At 46.2% G+C, this 15,556-nt stretch overlaps 1 protein-coding gene across 2 annotated transcripts in view; it reads left to right on the top strand.

Moving 5' to 3' along the window:
- The window catches only part of rnpepl1 (arginyl aminopeptidase like 1), a 20,294-nt gene extending 7,038 nt beyond the window's left edge, over positions 1 to 13,256 (top strand). For both annotated transcript variants that reach the window (XM_083637340.1, XM_083637341.1), the window contains exons 8-14: positions 276 to 511; positions 968 to 1,081; positions 4,712 to 4,824; positions 5,862 to 5,964; positions 6,921 to 7,148; positions 8,544 to 8,686; positions 8,876 to 13,256. In XM_083637340.1, the coding sequence (XP_083493466.1) occupies positions 276 to 511; positions 968 to 1,081; positions 4,712 to 4,824; positions 5,862 to 5,964; positions 6,921 to 7,148; positions 8,544 to 8,686; positions 8,876 to 9,310 (1,372 nt within the window). In that variant the 3' untranslated portion in view covers positions 9,311 to 13,256. The remainder of the gene's footprint in view (positions 1 to 275; positions 512 to 967; positions 1,082 to 4,711; positions 4,825 to 5,861; positions 5,965 to 6,920; positions 7,149 to 8,543; positions 8,687 to 8,875) is intronic.
- Positions 13,257 to 15,556: the final 2,300 nt, after the last annotated feature.

Genomic DNA, 15,556 nt, shown 5'->3' on the forward strand with positions numbered 1-15,556 from the left:
GGGCTGGGATGACCATGTCAAAGGCCGAGCTAAAGTCTACGAACCAGCTTTGAAGGTTCCTCGAGGATGAAGTGGAGGGCCATGTTTAGAGTTGATAGCATCATCTACAGACCTGTTGACTATGTATGGAGGCGAACTGCAGGGGGAGATGGGAGGGAAGGGGTGGAGGAGGAGGAGGGGGTGGAGAGCTGGTGGTTTGGCACCGACTGACTGATTGGCTGTCATCTGCTCAGGTGTGATCAGCAGACTTGACTGATTGGCTGTCGTCTCCTCAGGTGTGACATCGTGTTCCTGCCCCCCTCCTTCCCCATCGTTGCCATGGAGAACCCGTGCCTGACCTTCATCATCGCGTCCATCCTGGAGAGCAGAGAGTTCCTTCTGATCGACGTCATCCACGAGCTGGCCCACGGCTGGTTCGGTAACGCCGTCACCAACGCCACCTGGGAGGAGATGTGGCTGAGCGAGGGGCTGGCCACCTACGCCCAGAGGAGGATCACTACTGAGGCCTACGGTAGGCTAACACTAACACGCTAAGCGCTAAGCGTTGTACCCGCACAGGAGAGTCCGAGGGCGGGGTTACTTACGCCGAATTTAAAATGTTTAAGCACGTCTAAAGTATGCACATGACATGTGCACCTATGTGCAGTGAATATGCCACTGTCTCTGACTTGTCTTATCACTATACTGCCTTATTGCTTGTTGTGTCTCTTGTTGTTTTTGCACTCATATGCCCTGTTATATTTGTACTATGTTGTAAACGGAGTCCACAGCACAAGAATTTCACACGTGATACTTGTATCATGGAGTGACAATAAAAATCTTGAATCTTGAATCTTGAATCTACTTACTAAATCTGAACGTGAAATCTATAAATCATGGTCTCAAATTGCTTTCAACTTGCTAGACCGCGCTCCTGATTAAAGATAGGGATATAACTCCGTACATCTCCCCCTCCCCCTCTCCCCAGGTGAGGCATTCACCTGTCTGGAAACTGTCTTCCGATTGGACGCCCTCCACAGACAGCTGCGTCTCCTAGGAGACAACAATCCCGTCAGCAAACTGCAGGTCAAATTTGAGCCAGGTGAGAGAGCACACACACGCACGCACGCACGCACACACACACACACACACACACACACACACACACACACACACCTGAGAGTGTCCTCCTGAGAGGCTGAGTGAATGTCTGTCAGTTGTACATGAATGGAACTAAAGTACAACTTGACAAATGAGATGAGTGGATGTTTATTCCTACTGGATACAGGATTCAACGAACATGTCTGTCTGAATCCTGTGGGATATTATTAAAGACTGTTGACTGAACTCCTGGGTTGCTGCAGTCTTTCTGACAGAAGACTTAGGCCAGATGTGTGTACACCACAGTGTTGTAGTAAGACTTAGGCCAGATGTGTGTACACCACAGTGTTGTAGTAAGACTTAGGCCAGATGTGTGTACACCACAGTGTTGTAGTAAGACTTAGGCCAGATGTGTGTACACCACAGTGTTGTAGTAAGACTAAGGCCAGATGTGTGTACACCACAGTGTTGTAGTAAGACTTAGGCCAGATGTGTGTACACCACAGTGTTGTAGTAAGACTTAGGCCAGATGTGTGTACACCACAGTGTTGTAGTAAGACTTAGGCCAGATGTGTGTACACCACAGTGTTGTAGTAAGACTTAGGCCAGATGTGTGTACACCACAGTGTTGTAGTAAGACTTAGGCCAGATGTGTGTACACCACAGTGTTGTAGTAAGACTAAGGCCAGATGTGTGTACACCACAGTGTTGTAGTAAGACTTAGGCCAGATGTGTGTACGCCACAGTGTTGTAGTAAGACTTAGGCCAGATGTGTGTACACCACAGTGTTGTAGTAAGACTTAGGCCAGATGTGTGTACACCACAGTGTTGTAGTAAGACTTAGGCCAGATGTGTGTACGCCACAGTGTTGTAGTAAGACTTAGGCCAGATGTGTGTACACCACAGTGTTGTAGTAAGACTAAGGCCAGATGTGTGTACACCACAGTGTTGTAGTAAGACTTAGGCCAGATGTGTGTACACCACAGTGTTGTAGTAAGACTAAGGCCAGATGTGTGTACACCACAGTGTTGTAGTAAGACTTAGGCCAGATGTGTGTACACCACAGTGTTGTAGTAAGACTAAGGCCAGATGTGTGTACACCACAGTGTTGTAGTAAGACTTAGGCCAGATGTGTGTACACCACAGTGTTGTAGTAAGACTAAGGCCAGATGTGTGTACACCACAGTGTTGTAGTAAGACTTAGGCCAGATGTGTGTACACCACAGTGTTGTAGTAAGACTTAGGCCAGATGTGTGTACACCACAGTGTTGTAGTAAGACTAAGGCCAGATGTGTGTACACCACAGTGTTGTAGTAAGACTTAGGCCAGATGTGTGTACACCACAGTGTTGTAGTAAGACTAAGGCCAGATGTGTGTACACCACAGTGTTGTAGTAAGACTTAGGCCAGATGTGTGTACACCACAGTGTTGTAGTAAGACTTAGGCCAGATGTGTGTACACCACAGTGTTGTAGTAAGACTAAGGCCAGATGTGTGTACACCACAGTGTTGTAGTAAGACTTAGGCCAGATGTGTGTACACCACAGTGTTGTAGTAAGACTTAGGCCAGATGTGTGTACACCACAGTGTTGTAGTAAGACTAAGGCCAGATGTGTGTACACCACAGTGTTGTAGTAAGACTTAGGCCAGATGTGTGTACACCACAGTGTTGTAGTAAGACTTAGGCCAGATGTGTGTACACCACAGTGTTGTAGTAAGACTTAGGCCAGATGTGTGTACACCACAGTGTTGTAGTAAGACTAAGGCCAGATGTGTGTACACCACAGTGTTGTAGTAAGACTAAGGCCAGATGTGTGTACACCACAGTGTTGTAGTAAGACTAAGGCCAGATGTGTGTACACCACAATGTTGTAGTAAGACTAAGGCCAGATGTGTGTACACCACAGTGTTGTAGTAAGACTAAGGCCAGATGTGTGTACACCACAGTGTTGTAGTAAGACTTAGGCCAGATGTGTGTACACCACAGTGTTGTAGTAAGACTAAGGCCAGATGTGTGTACACCACAGTGTTGTAGTAAGACTTAGGCCAGATGTGTGTACACCACAGTGTTGTAGTAAGACTTAGGCCAGATGTGTGTACACCACAGTGTTGTAGTAAGACTTAGGCCAGATGTGTGTACACCACAGTGTTGTAGTAAGACTTAGGCCAGATGTGTGTACACCACAGTGTTGTAGTAAGACTTAGGCCAGATGTGTGTACACCACAGTGTTGTAGTAAGACTAAGGCCAGATGTGTGTACACCACAGTGTTGTAGTAAGACTTAGGCCAGATGTGTGTACACCACAGTGTCATAGTAAGACTTAGGCCAGATGTGTGTACACCACAGTGTTGTAGTAAGACTTAGGCCAGATGTGTGTACACCACAGTGTTGTAGTAAGACTTAGGCCAGATGTGTGTACACCACAGTGTTGTAGTAAGACTTAGGCCAGATGTGTGTACACCACAGTGTTGTAGTAAGACTTAGGCCAGATGTGTGTACACCACAGTGTTGTAGTAAGACTTAGGCCAGATGTGTGTACACCACAGTGTTGTAGTAAGACTAAGGCCAGATGTGTGTACACCACAGTGTCATAGTAAGACTTAGGCCAGATGTGTGTACACCACAGTGTTGTAGTAAGACTTAGGCCAGATGTGTGTACACCACAGTGTTGTAGTAAGACTTAGGCCAGATGTGTGTACACCACAGTGTTGTAGTAAGACTTAGGCCAGATGTGTGTACACCACAGTGTTGTAGTAAGACTTAGGCCAGATGTGTGTACACCACAGTGTTGTAGTAAGACTTAGGCCAGATGTGTGTACACCACAGTGTTGTAGTAAGACTTAGGCCAGATGTGTGTACACCACAGTGTTGTAGTAAGACTTAGGCCAGATGTGTGTACACCACAGTGTTGTAGTAAGGCTTAGGCCAGATGTGTGTACACCACAGTGTCATAGTAAGACTTAGGCCAGATGTGTGTACACCACAGTGTTGTAGTAAGACTTAGGCCAGATGTGTGTACACCACAGTGTTGTAGTAAGACTTAGGCCAGATGTGTGTACGCCACAGTGTTGTAGTAAGACTAAGGCCAGATGTGTGTACACCACAGTGTTGTAGTAAGACTTAGGCCAGATGTGTGTACACCACAGTGTTGTAGTAAGACTTAGGCCAGATGTGTGTACACCACAGTGTTGTAGTAACTAGATCTCCAGTCCAAGTCAAGTCTCCAGTCCCCATCACCTGAGTCAGAGTCCGGAGTTACTGAACATGGGCGTGAATCCACATGTAGGTGGAACACACAGGCCTGCCCGTGCACAAAATTGATTGTCAAGATGGCTCAATATCTTATGCCAAATTATTAGGGCCTATTAGAAAAAAACGAAACAGTCTTTATCAGTTAACAAGTCATTGTCTCCAACTTCCGAGTGTGAATGCATGAATGATGAGTGTTCGAGTCCAAGTGCGAGTCATCAGTGCACAGTTTGAGTCACGAGTCCTGAAAATGTGTCCAGGAGGCCGACTCGACTCAACTACAACACTGGTATGGCAGCATTCAGCATCCAGTATATTTCACAATTATGATTGTTTATTTACCTCTCCTCTCCTCTCCTCTCTCTCCTCTCCTCTCCTCTAGGAGTGAACCCCAGCACTCTGATGAATCTGTTCACCTATGAGAAGGGTTTCTGTTTTGTCTCCTACCTCTCTCAGCTCTGTGGAGACGTCAAGCGCTTCGACAGCTTCCTCAGGGTGGGCACGCACACACACACACACACACACACACGCACACGCACCATCACACGCACACGCACACACACACACACACACACACACGCACACGCACCATCACACGCACACGCACACGCACACGCACACACACACACACACACACACACACACACACACACACACACACGGATATCACAGTCAGTAACATGAAGATACACTTGCCTGGGTCTGTCCCTTTGAATCATTGGCTCCACTGAGTTGAGTTGGGCTGCTTCTGGTGTGGCCTCATCATAGCAACAGCCATTTCCGCACTTGAACAGCACAGATGATTAGCCAATCAGCACCGAGGGGGACTGATGATTAGCCAATCAGTGGCAATAAACAGCACAACGGGTGGGACTAATGTCGTTGTCAAGCGGAGTAATAACAACAATGGGGTCTGTGTACATTGTTGGAAACAATTGTTGTCTTTAAAATGTGTCTGAATAATCCCGTAAGGGATGGGCTGCATGCAGCCAGACACGAAAATAAAATATTCATTCATTCATTCATTCATTCATTCAGGCACTTTGGAAATACCATGGTCTCGTATTTTCTACTAGACTAGGAATTTGTCTTAGTCTTAGTTTGGATAAAAGCGTTTGCCAAATGACGTAATGTAATGTAATGTAAATGTAATGTAATGTATTCAGCATAACGGACGCTCATATCAATATTGGGGGCGGGGTCTGTAGTTGGTGAAATTGGTTAAACAGGGCGCAAAGTCAGACTAGAAGATGGAAATGGAGGGTAACACATTGACAATTCAGTCTGACATCAGGTTAGACAAATACAGTTGAACACAGTACAAACCCTCCCATATTGGATGACATCATAAAGTCACAGCCAATAGGATGTGCCCGTGTATGCGGCTCGATGTGTTCTGCCTCCTACATGGGATGACCTGAGTAACAATTGTGTGTGTGTGTGTGTGTGTGTGTGTGTGTGGGTGTGTGTGTGTGTGTGTGTGTGTGCGCGTGCGTGTGTGTGTGTGTGTGCGTGCGCGTGCGTGTGTCCAGGCTTACATCTCAGAGTTTAAGTTCTGCAGTGTGGTGGCTCAGGATCTGATCGACTTCTTCCTGGGTTACTTCCCCGAGCTGAAGGAGGCCGCCCAGAGAGAGGGTGAGTTATCATTATTCACCATGTTTCCACTCATAACAAGTCAGCAGCTGAGGATAGTACCAGACACATCTTGCTTATGGAATCATTAGTTAGGTCAGGGAAAATTTGGGGCAAAGTCATGGAAAAAGTCGGTGGAAAAGCCAGTCAAGAGTTTTGGGAAATCGTGGAAAATCCAGGGAAAAGTCAGAAGTGTGGGAAAAGCCAGTGGAAACTTTGTGTGAAAGTCGGCCCTGAACTAACTAATAAAAGAGTTAATCCAAAAGACAGTATACTGTCTATTCACGAGTTTCCTGGTGAGACCGTGGGCGCTTCCATGACACCCTCCCTCCCTGTTTCCAGCTGCCGGTTGCCTGTTTCCGCCCAGGACCATTCATAGCGATCATAATTGTTGTGACTTTGTACCTACCTATGTCTTGTAATGGAGCCTCCCAGCACAATAATTTCACACGTGCATAATTGTACAATGGAGTGACAATATCTTGAATCTTGAAAGAGAGAGACTGCTAAAGCTCCGTTCAATGACCAAATAATAAGAGTTCCGGTTTGGACGTTTAGCCTTCAAAACAAAAGCTGCCGCTATGCAACCACGTACAATTTTTTAGCAATTTCGGCTAAAATAAGCCCGTACAGTACGAGTGAATTGACATTCACCTCGTTTTTGTAAAATATCGCTACTATGCAACCACACAACATTACTATTTTTAGCCATTTCGGATCAAATAAGCCAAACGTTCCCACTCCTTGACAGCGGCGCGAACGTCCTTGCTATTGAAAAAAATGTAAACAGGAAGTCGACAACCGGCAACCGCTGAGAATCATGGGAAACGTAAGTCCAGGAATAAGGTGAATAAGAAAAAGTTCTGCCTTTGTCACTGTAAAGTGTAGAGGTGACCTTTCTGACCTGAAGGCAGTGTGACAGGATGGGGGTGGTGACATCACATCCTGTGTGTTCTCAGGTGTGGAGTTTGAGCGCTGGCTGAACGGGTGCGGCCCCCCGCTGTGTGAGCCTGACCTGTCTGCAGGGGGCGCTCTGACGCGACCCGTCCAGGAGCTGTGTGAGTTGTGGGTGGGGCCTGAGCCCCCCGAACCCCAGGCCCTGGCCCCCTTTGACCTCTCCTCCTGGAGCACCTTCCAGACCGTTCTGTTCCTGGACCGCATGCTGGACCGCTCACCGCTGCCACACGGTGGGTACACACCGCTACTACTAACATCATACATTTCTTTTCCCCACAGTGTGGGCGCAGCGCAGAGTATAACACAGAGTATACACTAACCGACTGGTTCGTGCGGATTTTTTATGACGACTGAAAAACTGGGGGTCACACACTACACGACTGCCTCAGACGAGGGACCACACACTGTGCGACTTGTCACAGCAACTGAACCCCACTGAATGCAGCAAAGTCAGTAGCTCTCGCGGCTACTGAGCATCCCAGAAGCTACTGACCATCCCAGAAGCTACTGACCATACCAGAAGCTACTGACCATACCAGAAGCTACTGACCATCCCAGAAGCTACTGACCATCCCAGAAGCTACTGACCATACCAGAAGCTACTGACCATACCAGAAGCTACTGACCATACCAGAAGCTACTGACCATACCAGAAGTTAGGCGCTTTCAAAATTAAAGCGTCACACAAAGCAGTCACTTCGCTACGAGTTAAAATTGGCTTTTCGAAGGCACAACATTGTATCTTCATTTACAACAGGTTGGTTTCTCTGCAAATGTTTTCTTTATTTCCTCTTTGCTACATTACATACATATACAGTACATAACATGGGGCCTCTCGCATCACAAAAAGGAAACGTTGCAATGGTACTTTTATTTACATTTTATTTTGAAGAATCCCGAACCATTTGGTAATACATTGGCTGCTGCCGGTTTGCTCTATTTGTTTATAATCTTGTCAATATAATACAATTTTTGGAAAAACCGGGCACAATAACTCCAACTCCAGACAGCTTTCTGAGCCTGTTAGCATGTTAGCCTGTATGTGTGTGTGTGTGTGTGTGTGTGTGTGTGTGTGTGTGTGCGTGTGTGTGTGTGTGTGTGTGTGTGTGCGTGCGCGCGCGTGCGTGCGCGTGCACGTGCACCTGTCTGTCTGTCTGTCTGTCTGTCTGTCTGTCTGTCTGTCTGTCTGTCTTTCTGTCTGTGTTGTGTGTGTGTGTGAGAGAGAGATGGAGCAGAAGTTAATAAGTTAGCAACAGCTCAACACGAGCGAATCCGAAAAAAAGTGCTTTGGCTCGGTTAACACTTTTAGTGGACGTAATTGACGGTTCACGGTTGCAGTCCACTTCGCGGCTTCTGGTGTAGGTACCGGATGTATTCGGCCTGCCAAATATGTTTGGCATCGTACGACTACAGATGACATCACGACTTCAGGCCGAACACATCCGGTAGCTACACCGGATGTGTTCGGCCTGAGCGCACATTCTCAACGCGAGTGAGCCAAGTTTGTCTTTCATAAGCAGAAAATACCTACGTTACCACCTTTTAATGGTTGTAAGATGTAGCTGAATTTCTCACCTGTCTAGTGTCTACCTATCTGTCTGTCTGTCTGTCTCTCTGTCTGTCAGAGGTGATGGTGAGCCTGTCTAGCTGCTACTCGTCTCTGTTTGACGGTCTGAACGCTGAGGTCCAGATCCGCTGGCTGCAGATGGTGGTCAGGAACTCCTTCTACCCCGACCTCCCCCGCGTCCGAGCCTTCCTGCACAAACACGTGAGACCGTGCCCACAGCTCTCAAAGTCTCACACACAGATGATCCAACTCCTATATCTCAGTGACTGATATTATCACCATCGTTATCACGTGTGCACCTTCTACACCAAGACCATTTCTGTGTGTGCATAAAAGAATTCCGATTGTGATTCTGACATGGCCCCTGAACATGTGTGTTTCCCTCTCCAGACGTCCAGGATGTACACGGTGCCACTGTACGAGGACCTGGTCGCCGGGGTGATGAAGTGCGTTGCCGTGGAGATTTTCTCCCAGACTCAGAGCCGACTCCACCCCAACCTCAGACGCACCTTACAGCAGATCCTCTCAGCCAATCAGAACGGCCCCACCCTGAGTGCCACCGGGGCAGCCAATCAGAATGGCCCCGCCGCGAGCACCACCACAGCCGCCAATCACAACAGCCCTGCCCCGAGCGCCACCGCGGCAGCCGATCGGAACGGCTCCGCCCCGAGTGCCACCGTGGCATCCAATCAGAACGGCCCCGCCCCGAACGCCACCGGGGCAGCCAATCGCAACGTCCCCGCCCTCTCCTTCCTCCACCCCTCCCCCTCCCCGCAGCCCCCCCGGTCCAGCGCCACGCTGCAGGATGTCAATGTGTCAGCCTGACGTCCCCGGCTTCCTGTCACATGACGCTGCGTTCAGGTCATTCAGTGGGAGGTCAGAATCCGCTTGGCTGGCGAAAGCGTCGGCCAAACTTTGTTGTGGGCGGATGGCTGAAGTAGGTTGTTGCCGTGGGGATGGGGTGTCCGACCTGCTGACAGACCCCGAATTACAGACACTGTTTTAACACTTGAGGAAAACTCCAAACTACCACCACAGAAAGTTTCACTCCAAACTACCACAAGAGAAAGCTTCACTCTGAGATTTCTGAATTTCAGGTCGGGGCTGAACATGGTGTGTGTGTGTGTGTGTGTGTGTGTGTGTGGGGAAGGGGGGTGCAGACAGGACAGTGTCCTTTATAAGAAACCTACCAGGCTGCCTGAGGGGCTCCCAGGCTGCCTGAGGGGCTCCCAGGTGGTGTAGGCTAGGGATGCACCGATTGTGAAATTCTGGGCTGATACCGATGTTTAAAATCAGAATTTGGCCCATTGCCAATGTTTTGTTTTGTTTGTTTATTTTGTTTTGGTTGTTATTTATCCCCCTTTAGTGACTGGGAAACAAAGAAATCTTCGTTATTAAAAAAAAAAAAAAGTTGTAAAGTCTTTCACGACACTATCTTTGAATGAGCGTCGAGCTCATTACACTATCTTTGAACGAGCATCGAGCATTTAGCCAGCGCAGAATTGATGTGACAACAACAGAGAAACATCGGCCACTGTGAATGTCAGCAAGGACGATACATCGGTGCATCCCTGCTTCCAGGGGTCCTTGAGGGGGTTTCGAGGCTCTGACAGAAGAGTCCTCTCTATTGTAAAATCTGTTTGTTTGTTTGTTTGGTCAAATATTTGATTGTTGAACTCCACCATCAGTCTTTACAGACAGATGGAAACGTGTCACTTTTTAACACATAGTCTGTTAGTGTGTGCTGTGTTACGCTGCCTTCACTGACCTGAAACACAGCAGGAGACATACGGACGTGGGGGACGGAAACGGTCGTAACACCTTGACTGTCACCGGACGTTACGGCCCATTTGGAATCCCCGATTTCAATGCGAGCCGTCTGTGGAAGACAGCTGAGAGTCCAGGTAGAACCTGCTGACGCTGAGAGAAGAGCTGAGCGGGTTTTTAAAGCTACGGGTCAGGGCCCCGCGTGGGCCCGCTGCCTCTCCACCGGACCAGAGCATTTCAATCTGGATTAGTCAATCCAGTCAGCCTGGCCGGGGAGGTTTAACAGAGTTTAGGGTTATAGAATTTAAACTGATATCTCGACATTTTAAATTGTATTTAGTTAGTGTTAGTTCTTGAATAGTATCTTGTCACATGATGAGAAGGTTTCAATATTCTTTCTTCTGCCGGCCTAAAAGTGGCTCATTATTCGAGGACTGTTTTCAGCAGATTGAACGATTTTGACAGAAATTGAAGCGAATTGGTCATACTAGCTACAAGCTAACAATTAGCTTGCAGACGGAATTAGCTGTTGAATTCAAACAAGGAATGCTAGCAATGCTAATTCTGCCACCGCAACATGAAAAGTGAAGGGAGAGAAAAATAACCGACCCTACCTCCACCCCGACACTCCTCCTCTGCTAACGACATGTTTTTATCTCCACGACTCCGCTCAGGCTGCATTCAAATTGTCCAGTGTCCAAAGTTCCCAAGATGGACGACTAACAGCAGTAAGCGTAACATCCATAGTTTGCCTTTTTGAAAGTTCAAAACCTATTCGCACATTAGCAAGTTAGCGTAATAAGCAACTGGCTGCGTCCTGTCATGTTGGTCGTTTGTTTTTGTGAATGGTGCGTCGCTTTAAATGTTCCTGTCACAAGGAATTATGGGAGGGCATTATCTCGTTCCCGTTCGTAAAGGATGGTCCACTACATCCTATCATGCTAAAGGAGCTAAGCAAGGACGCATTGTAGCAACCTTCCAACAGCTTTTATCATGGATGCCACTTAGGACCTTCTGGGTCATTTGACCCTGTTAGGAATCTTCGAAGGCAAAAAGCCTATGTTGTGAACGCAGCCTCAGTCTGGCTCGCTGTGCCTGAACGCAGCCTCAGTGAGGAATCTTTTAAGGCAAAAAGCCTATGTTGTGAACGCAGCCTCAGTCTGGCTCGCTGTGCCTGAACGCAGCCTCAGTTAGGTACCTTCCAAAGCAAAAAGACTATTTGAATGCAACCTCAGTCTGGCTCGCTGTGCCTGGAGCGACATTGCTGTGAAGCTGATGAAGGACTGGAGACTCATCAGTCATGTCTCAATAGAGTGCCCATGTCACGCCCTTTACCGGTTTCACCATACGAACCAAGAGATTTCATCCACCATTCATTTTTCCATAGACATTTCGTAAAATAAAATACTACTACATCATTTTTTTTTTTATGTGATCAAGCCAACCGATTCAGGTATATTTAGGATTAGGGGAGACCGTATAACATTTAACTCGGACCAGAACAAAAGCTGATATTTTTGGATTTGGATTGTATTTAGTTCTTTTTAAGTTTTGGTCAGAGTGAAATGTTCTATTGTCTCTCCTGATTGATTCTAAATATAGCTGAATCGCTTGGTTTGACCAGGTAAAACTTGTTTTATAAGCATTTTTCGAAATGTCAATGGAAAAAATGAATGGCGGATGAAATCCCTTGGTAGGCATACAGAAACCAGAAGAGGCCGCAACTTTGGCACTCAATTCTTCTTCTGGTTGACATGGTTCTTTATGGACGGTTCCTTGACAGCAATAACCCTCTGCTCCTCTGTGTGAGGTCATACAGGGACACCCCACCAGCCTACATTCACCTCAGTGGCCTTATGCTGCCTTCAGGGACCCTGGGAGGTACACTTTCACTTTAAATCCTTTGCATTATGAGACAGACTTCCTCTGTGAGACCAAACAGACCCAGAGAGACAGCAAAGCCTTTCTGAGTCACCGGACACGGGCAGGAGGATGACGATGATGTCACAAGAGTCGGAACCGTGGGCTTAATTGTTCGACTGATATCTGAGGCCGATATCGTGCTTTTATTCAACTGATCTGCTCCAGTCTGATCTGACCATTTGATGCAGTTTGATTCCATATTGATTGCAGAACTGATCAATAATCTATGGGAAGAGCTGAACCTGAATTGATTCTAATAAGACACAGGGTTCCCACGGGTTCTTGAAATCCTTGAAAGTTTGTGAATTTGAGAGAAAAAAATCAACGCCTTGAAAGTTTTTTAAAACAGACAACTAGATATGGTTCATTCTTGAATTCATATTTGTGCAAGAATAGAAATTGAAGTTCTTTTGCTATTTCTTTTACTTCTCGTTTATCACAGCACAGTTGAGAAGTGTCGACACATCCTCTGTCTTTTTAAAAGTTGTCTGTGAGCTTCTGTAAAGCTGGAAAGTCCTTGATGTTTAAGAAGATGTGGGGACCCTGAATGTCTGGTGTCAGTGGAGTTTTCGTGTCCCTCTAAATGTCTCGGAAGAGACATTTACTCCCACTCCGACCAGAATGTCCTCTCCAGTGTGACGTCATGCTCCAGAGACTCTGCCCCCTTTCAGTCTAATGTGAAAATGATCAGGGTCAAATGATGTGAATGCCCTTTAACTCCACCCAACACTAATATTGATTGTTTCTGCATTTTAATAACCACAACGTCCACACTGTGACTGTTAGAGACGTGTATTTCACCAGCTTTACAACACGAAGATAAATAGGGTCCAGAATTGACGACACACTTAAGAAGACTGCAAAGTTCTGGAGAAACTTTATTTCGGGCATGAAAATGGTCAAATTGAAAGATATTAAACGGCTGCTGTCTGCAGCTTCCATCCAAAACGCTGTGTATCAAAGTCAAGTCTGTATCGTGACATCATCATCCTCTCGTCGGCTCAGAAGCGGCCCGGTTTCCCAGCTCTCCCTGAAGGCCTCTTCACAATAGGTGTCTTCTGGATGTCTGTCAGATAATAAAGAGCTCAAACTACACCGTGTCTGTCTTCACTTCATAATCCTAAAGACCGATTAAGCATGCGTGCTACCACATTGTACTCTTAGATGGCATTGGAACCGTTTGTATTGTAAAGGTTTTCAACCTAAATGCTTAAAATCTGTTTCATAGTGATAAATACATTTAAATTTGAATCATGTTAACACTACTTTATTGTTATATGTCATGGGTTTTGGTAATATTACAGATTACTTTCCCCACACGGATCAATAAACTTTAATTTTGCTTAGATCTTCGTCACCATCATCATCATAATCACCTCTAAGTGTGCTATTCCACTATTACAGAGACCTTCACTGGTAAAATCTTCAGAGGGAATTCCAACTCAATCCAAGTGTGAAAGTATGGAAACATCCTGTCAGTGAAGTGTATGTGTGTGTTAGTATCAGGATCAGAGAATGACAGCTTCCCTCTGTCCACGTCCAGACCCACTCTGATCCTCTGGAGCTTCTTCACTGGCAGAACAGTGACTGGATGTGATGCGGAGAATGCTCTGTATTCATCATCATAGAACAACATCTCCCATAATCCAGACTGTGAGACTCCCCTCCTCTGGGCAGTCTCTGCTTCCACACCCAGTCCCCAGTCTGTACTGTCCAACCTCAACATCCCAGTTGTGAGCTCCTGAGTTAAAGCCCTCAGAGCCCAGGACAGTGTGGTAGTATTCAAACCTCTCTGGATTGTCAGGAAGCTGCTGGTCCTCTCCACATCTCACACTGGTCAGATATTCAGACAGGATAAGGTTCGGACCGGCAGTGTTTGGGTCCAGAATCACAGAGGGTAATCTCTACAGGTCATAGATTGGCACAGGCTGCTTGGTCACAGCAATGCATTGTAGTAACTTAAAGGAACAGCTCACCCTAAAATCCAAAATACATATTTTCCCTCTCACCTGCAGTGCTATTTATCCAGCTATATCGTTTTGTGTTATTTGCCTGAGTTTTGGAGATATCGGCCGCAGAGTTTCTGGCTTCTTTCCAATACAATGGAACTGGATGGCACTCGGCTTGTGGTGCTCAAAGTGCCAAAGAAATACATTTGATAAACTCAACAGCATTGTCTCTTTCCAGAAATCATGACCCGGTTACTCAAGATAATCCACAGACCTTATTATGAGCAGTTTCATGTAGGAACTATTTTCTTTTGACCGAACTACACCCGCTAGCTGCTAGCTAGTTCCTACAAAAGAAAATAGTTCCTACATGAAACTGCTCACAACAAAGTCTGTGGATTATCTTGAGTAACCGGGTCATGATTTCTGGAAAGCGATAATGCTGTCGAGTTTTTCAATTTTATTTTTTTGGTGCTTCGAGCACTACTAGCTGAGTGCCATCCAGTTCCATTGTATTGGAGAGAAGGCAGCCATCTCTATGGCTGATATCTCCAAAACTAAAACTAAAAATATGTATTTTGGATTTACTACTAGTACTAAGTGGTTCCTGTAGGGACAGCTCAGGACTGGCAGTCCTCTTCAGTCCCTGTTTTCCACTCAGAGTGACTCCATGGGGAGAGACACAGGAAAAGGTTAACAAGTTCACATCAAATCACAGTCAAATCAGTGCACCATCATCGCTCACCATGGGATTAGTTTTTTGATTGTTTATTTGTTGTTGTTTTTGTTTTTGTCTTTTTTTTAACTCAATATAAGAAAATAGAAGTAGACGAACAAGTACAAATATATTAGTAGCCTATCATAAGTAATACAAATGGTATAAAAGAGCTATAACAGTATAGTACATTATAAGATTGCCCCACTATTAAAAGTAGACCTGTAAAAAAACAACAACAACAACAACATAACACCAAGTAACCTTTAAAATAATTAAGTATTTTGGATTTTGGGTGAGCTGTCCCTTTAAAAGGACAATAGTCCCGCCTTCAACTCAATCAAAGCCTCACAACCCCCACCTGAACCATCTCTACTACAATGGGCGGGGCGTCGGTGAGTTCAAAGGTGTGAGGTGACCTGCGCTATATAAACAGCTGTTTACAGTCATTCTGCCTCTTTAGACCACCGCCCAGCTGTGATCACCAAAGAGATGTTTTCTGCAGAAATTCCAGGACAATAGACCAGGACGACTAGGCCTCTGATCAAGCTTTCTTTGTGGTCCGATAACAGTCTACAACAGGGGTGGGCAACTATTTTTCATGGGGGGCCACATGAGAAATCCAGATTGTTGCCGGGGGCCGAACAAATATTGTCATGCCGTAATGGATGGGCAACTTTGATGATAGAGAGGGCCACAAAAAAAGTCCTCGCTACC

This window comes from Poromitra crassiceps (assembly GCF_964638095.1).
Source record: "Poromitra crassiceps genome assembly, chromosome: 5".
Classification (NCBI taxonomy): Eukaryota; Metazoa; Chordata; class Actinopteri; order Beryciformes; family Melamphaidae; genus Poromitra; species Poromitra crassiceps.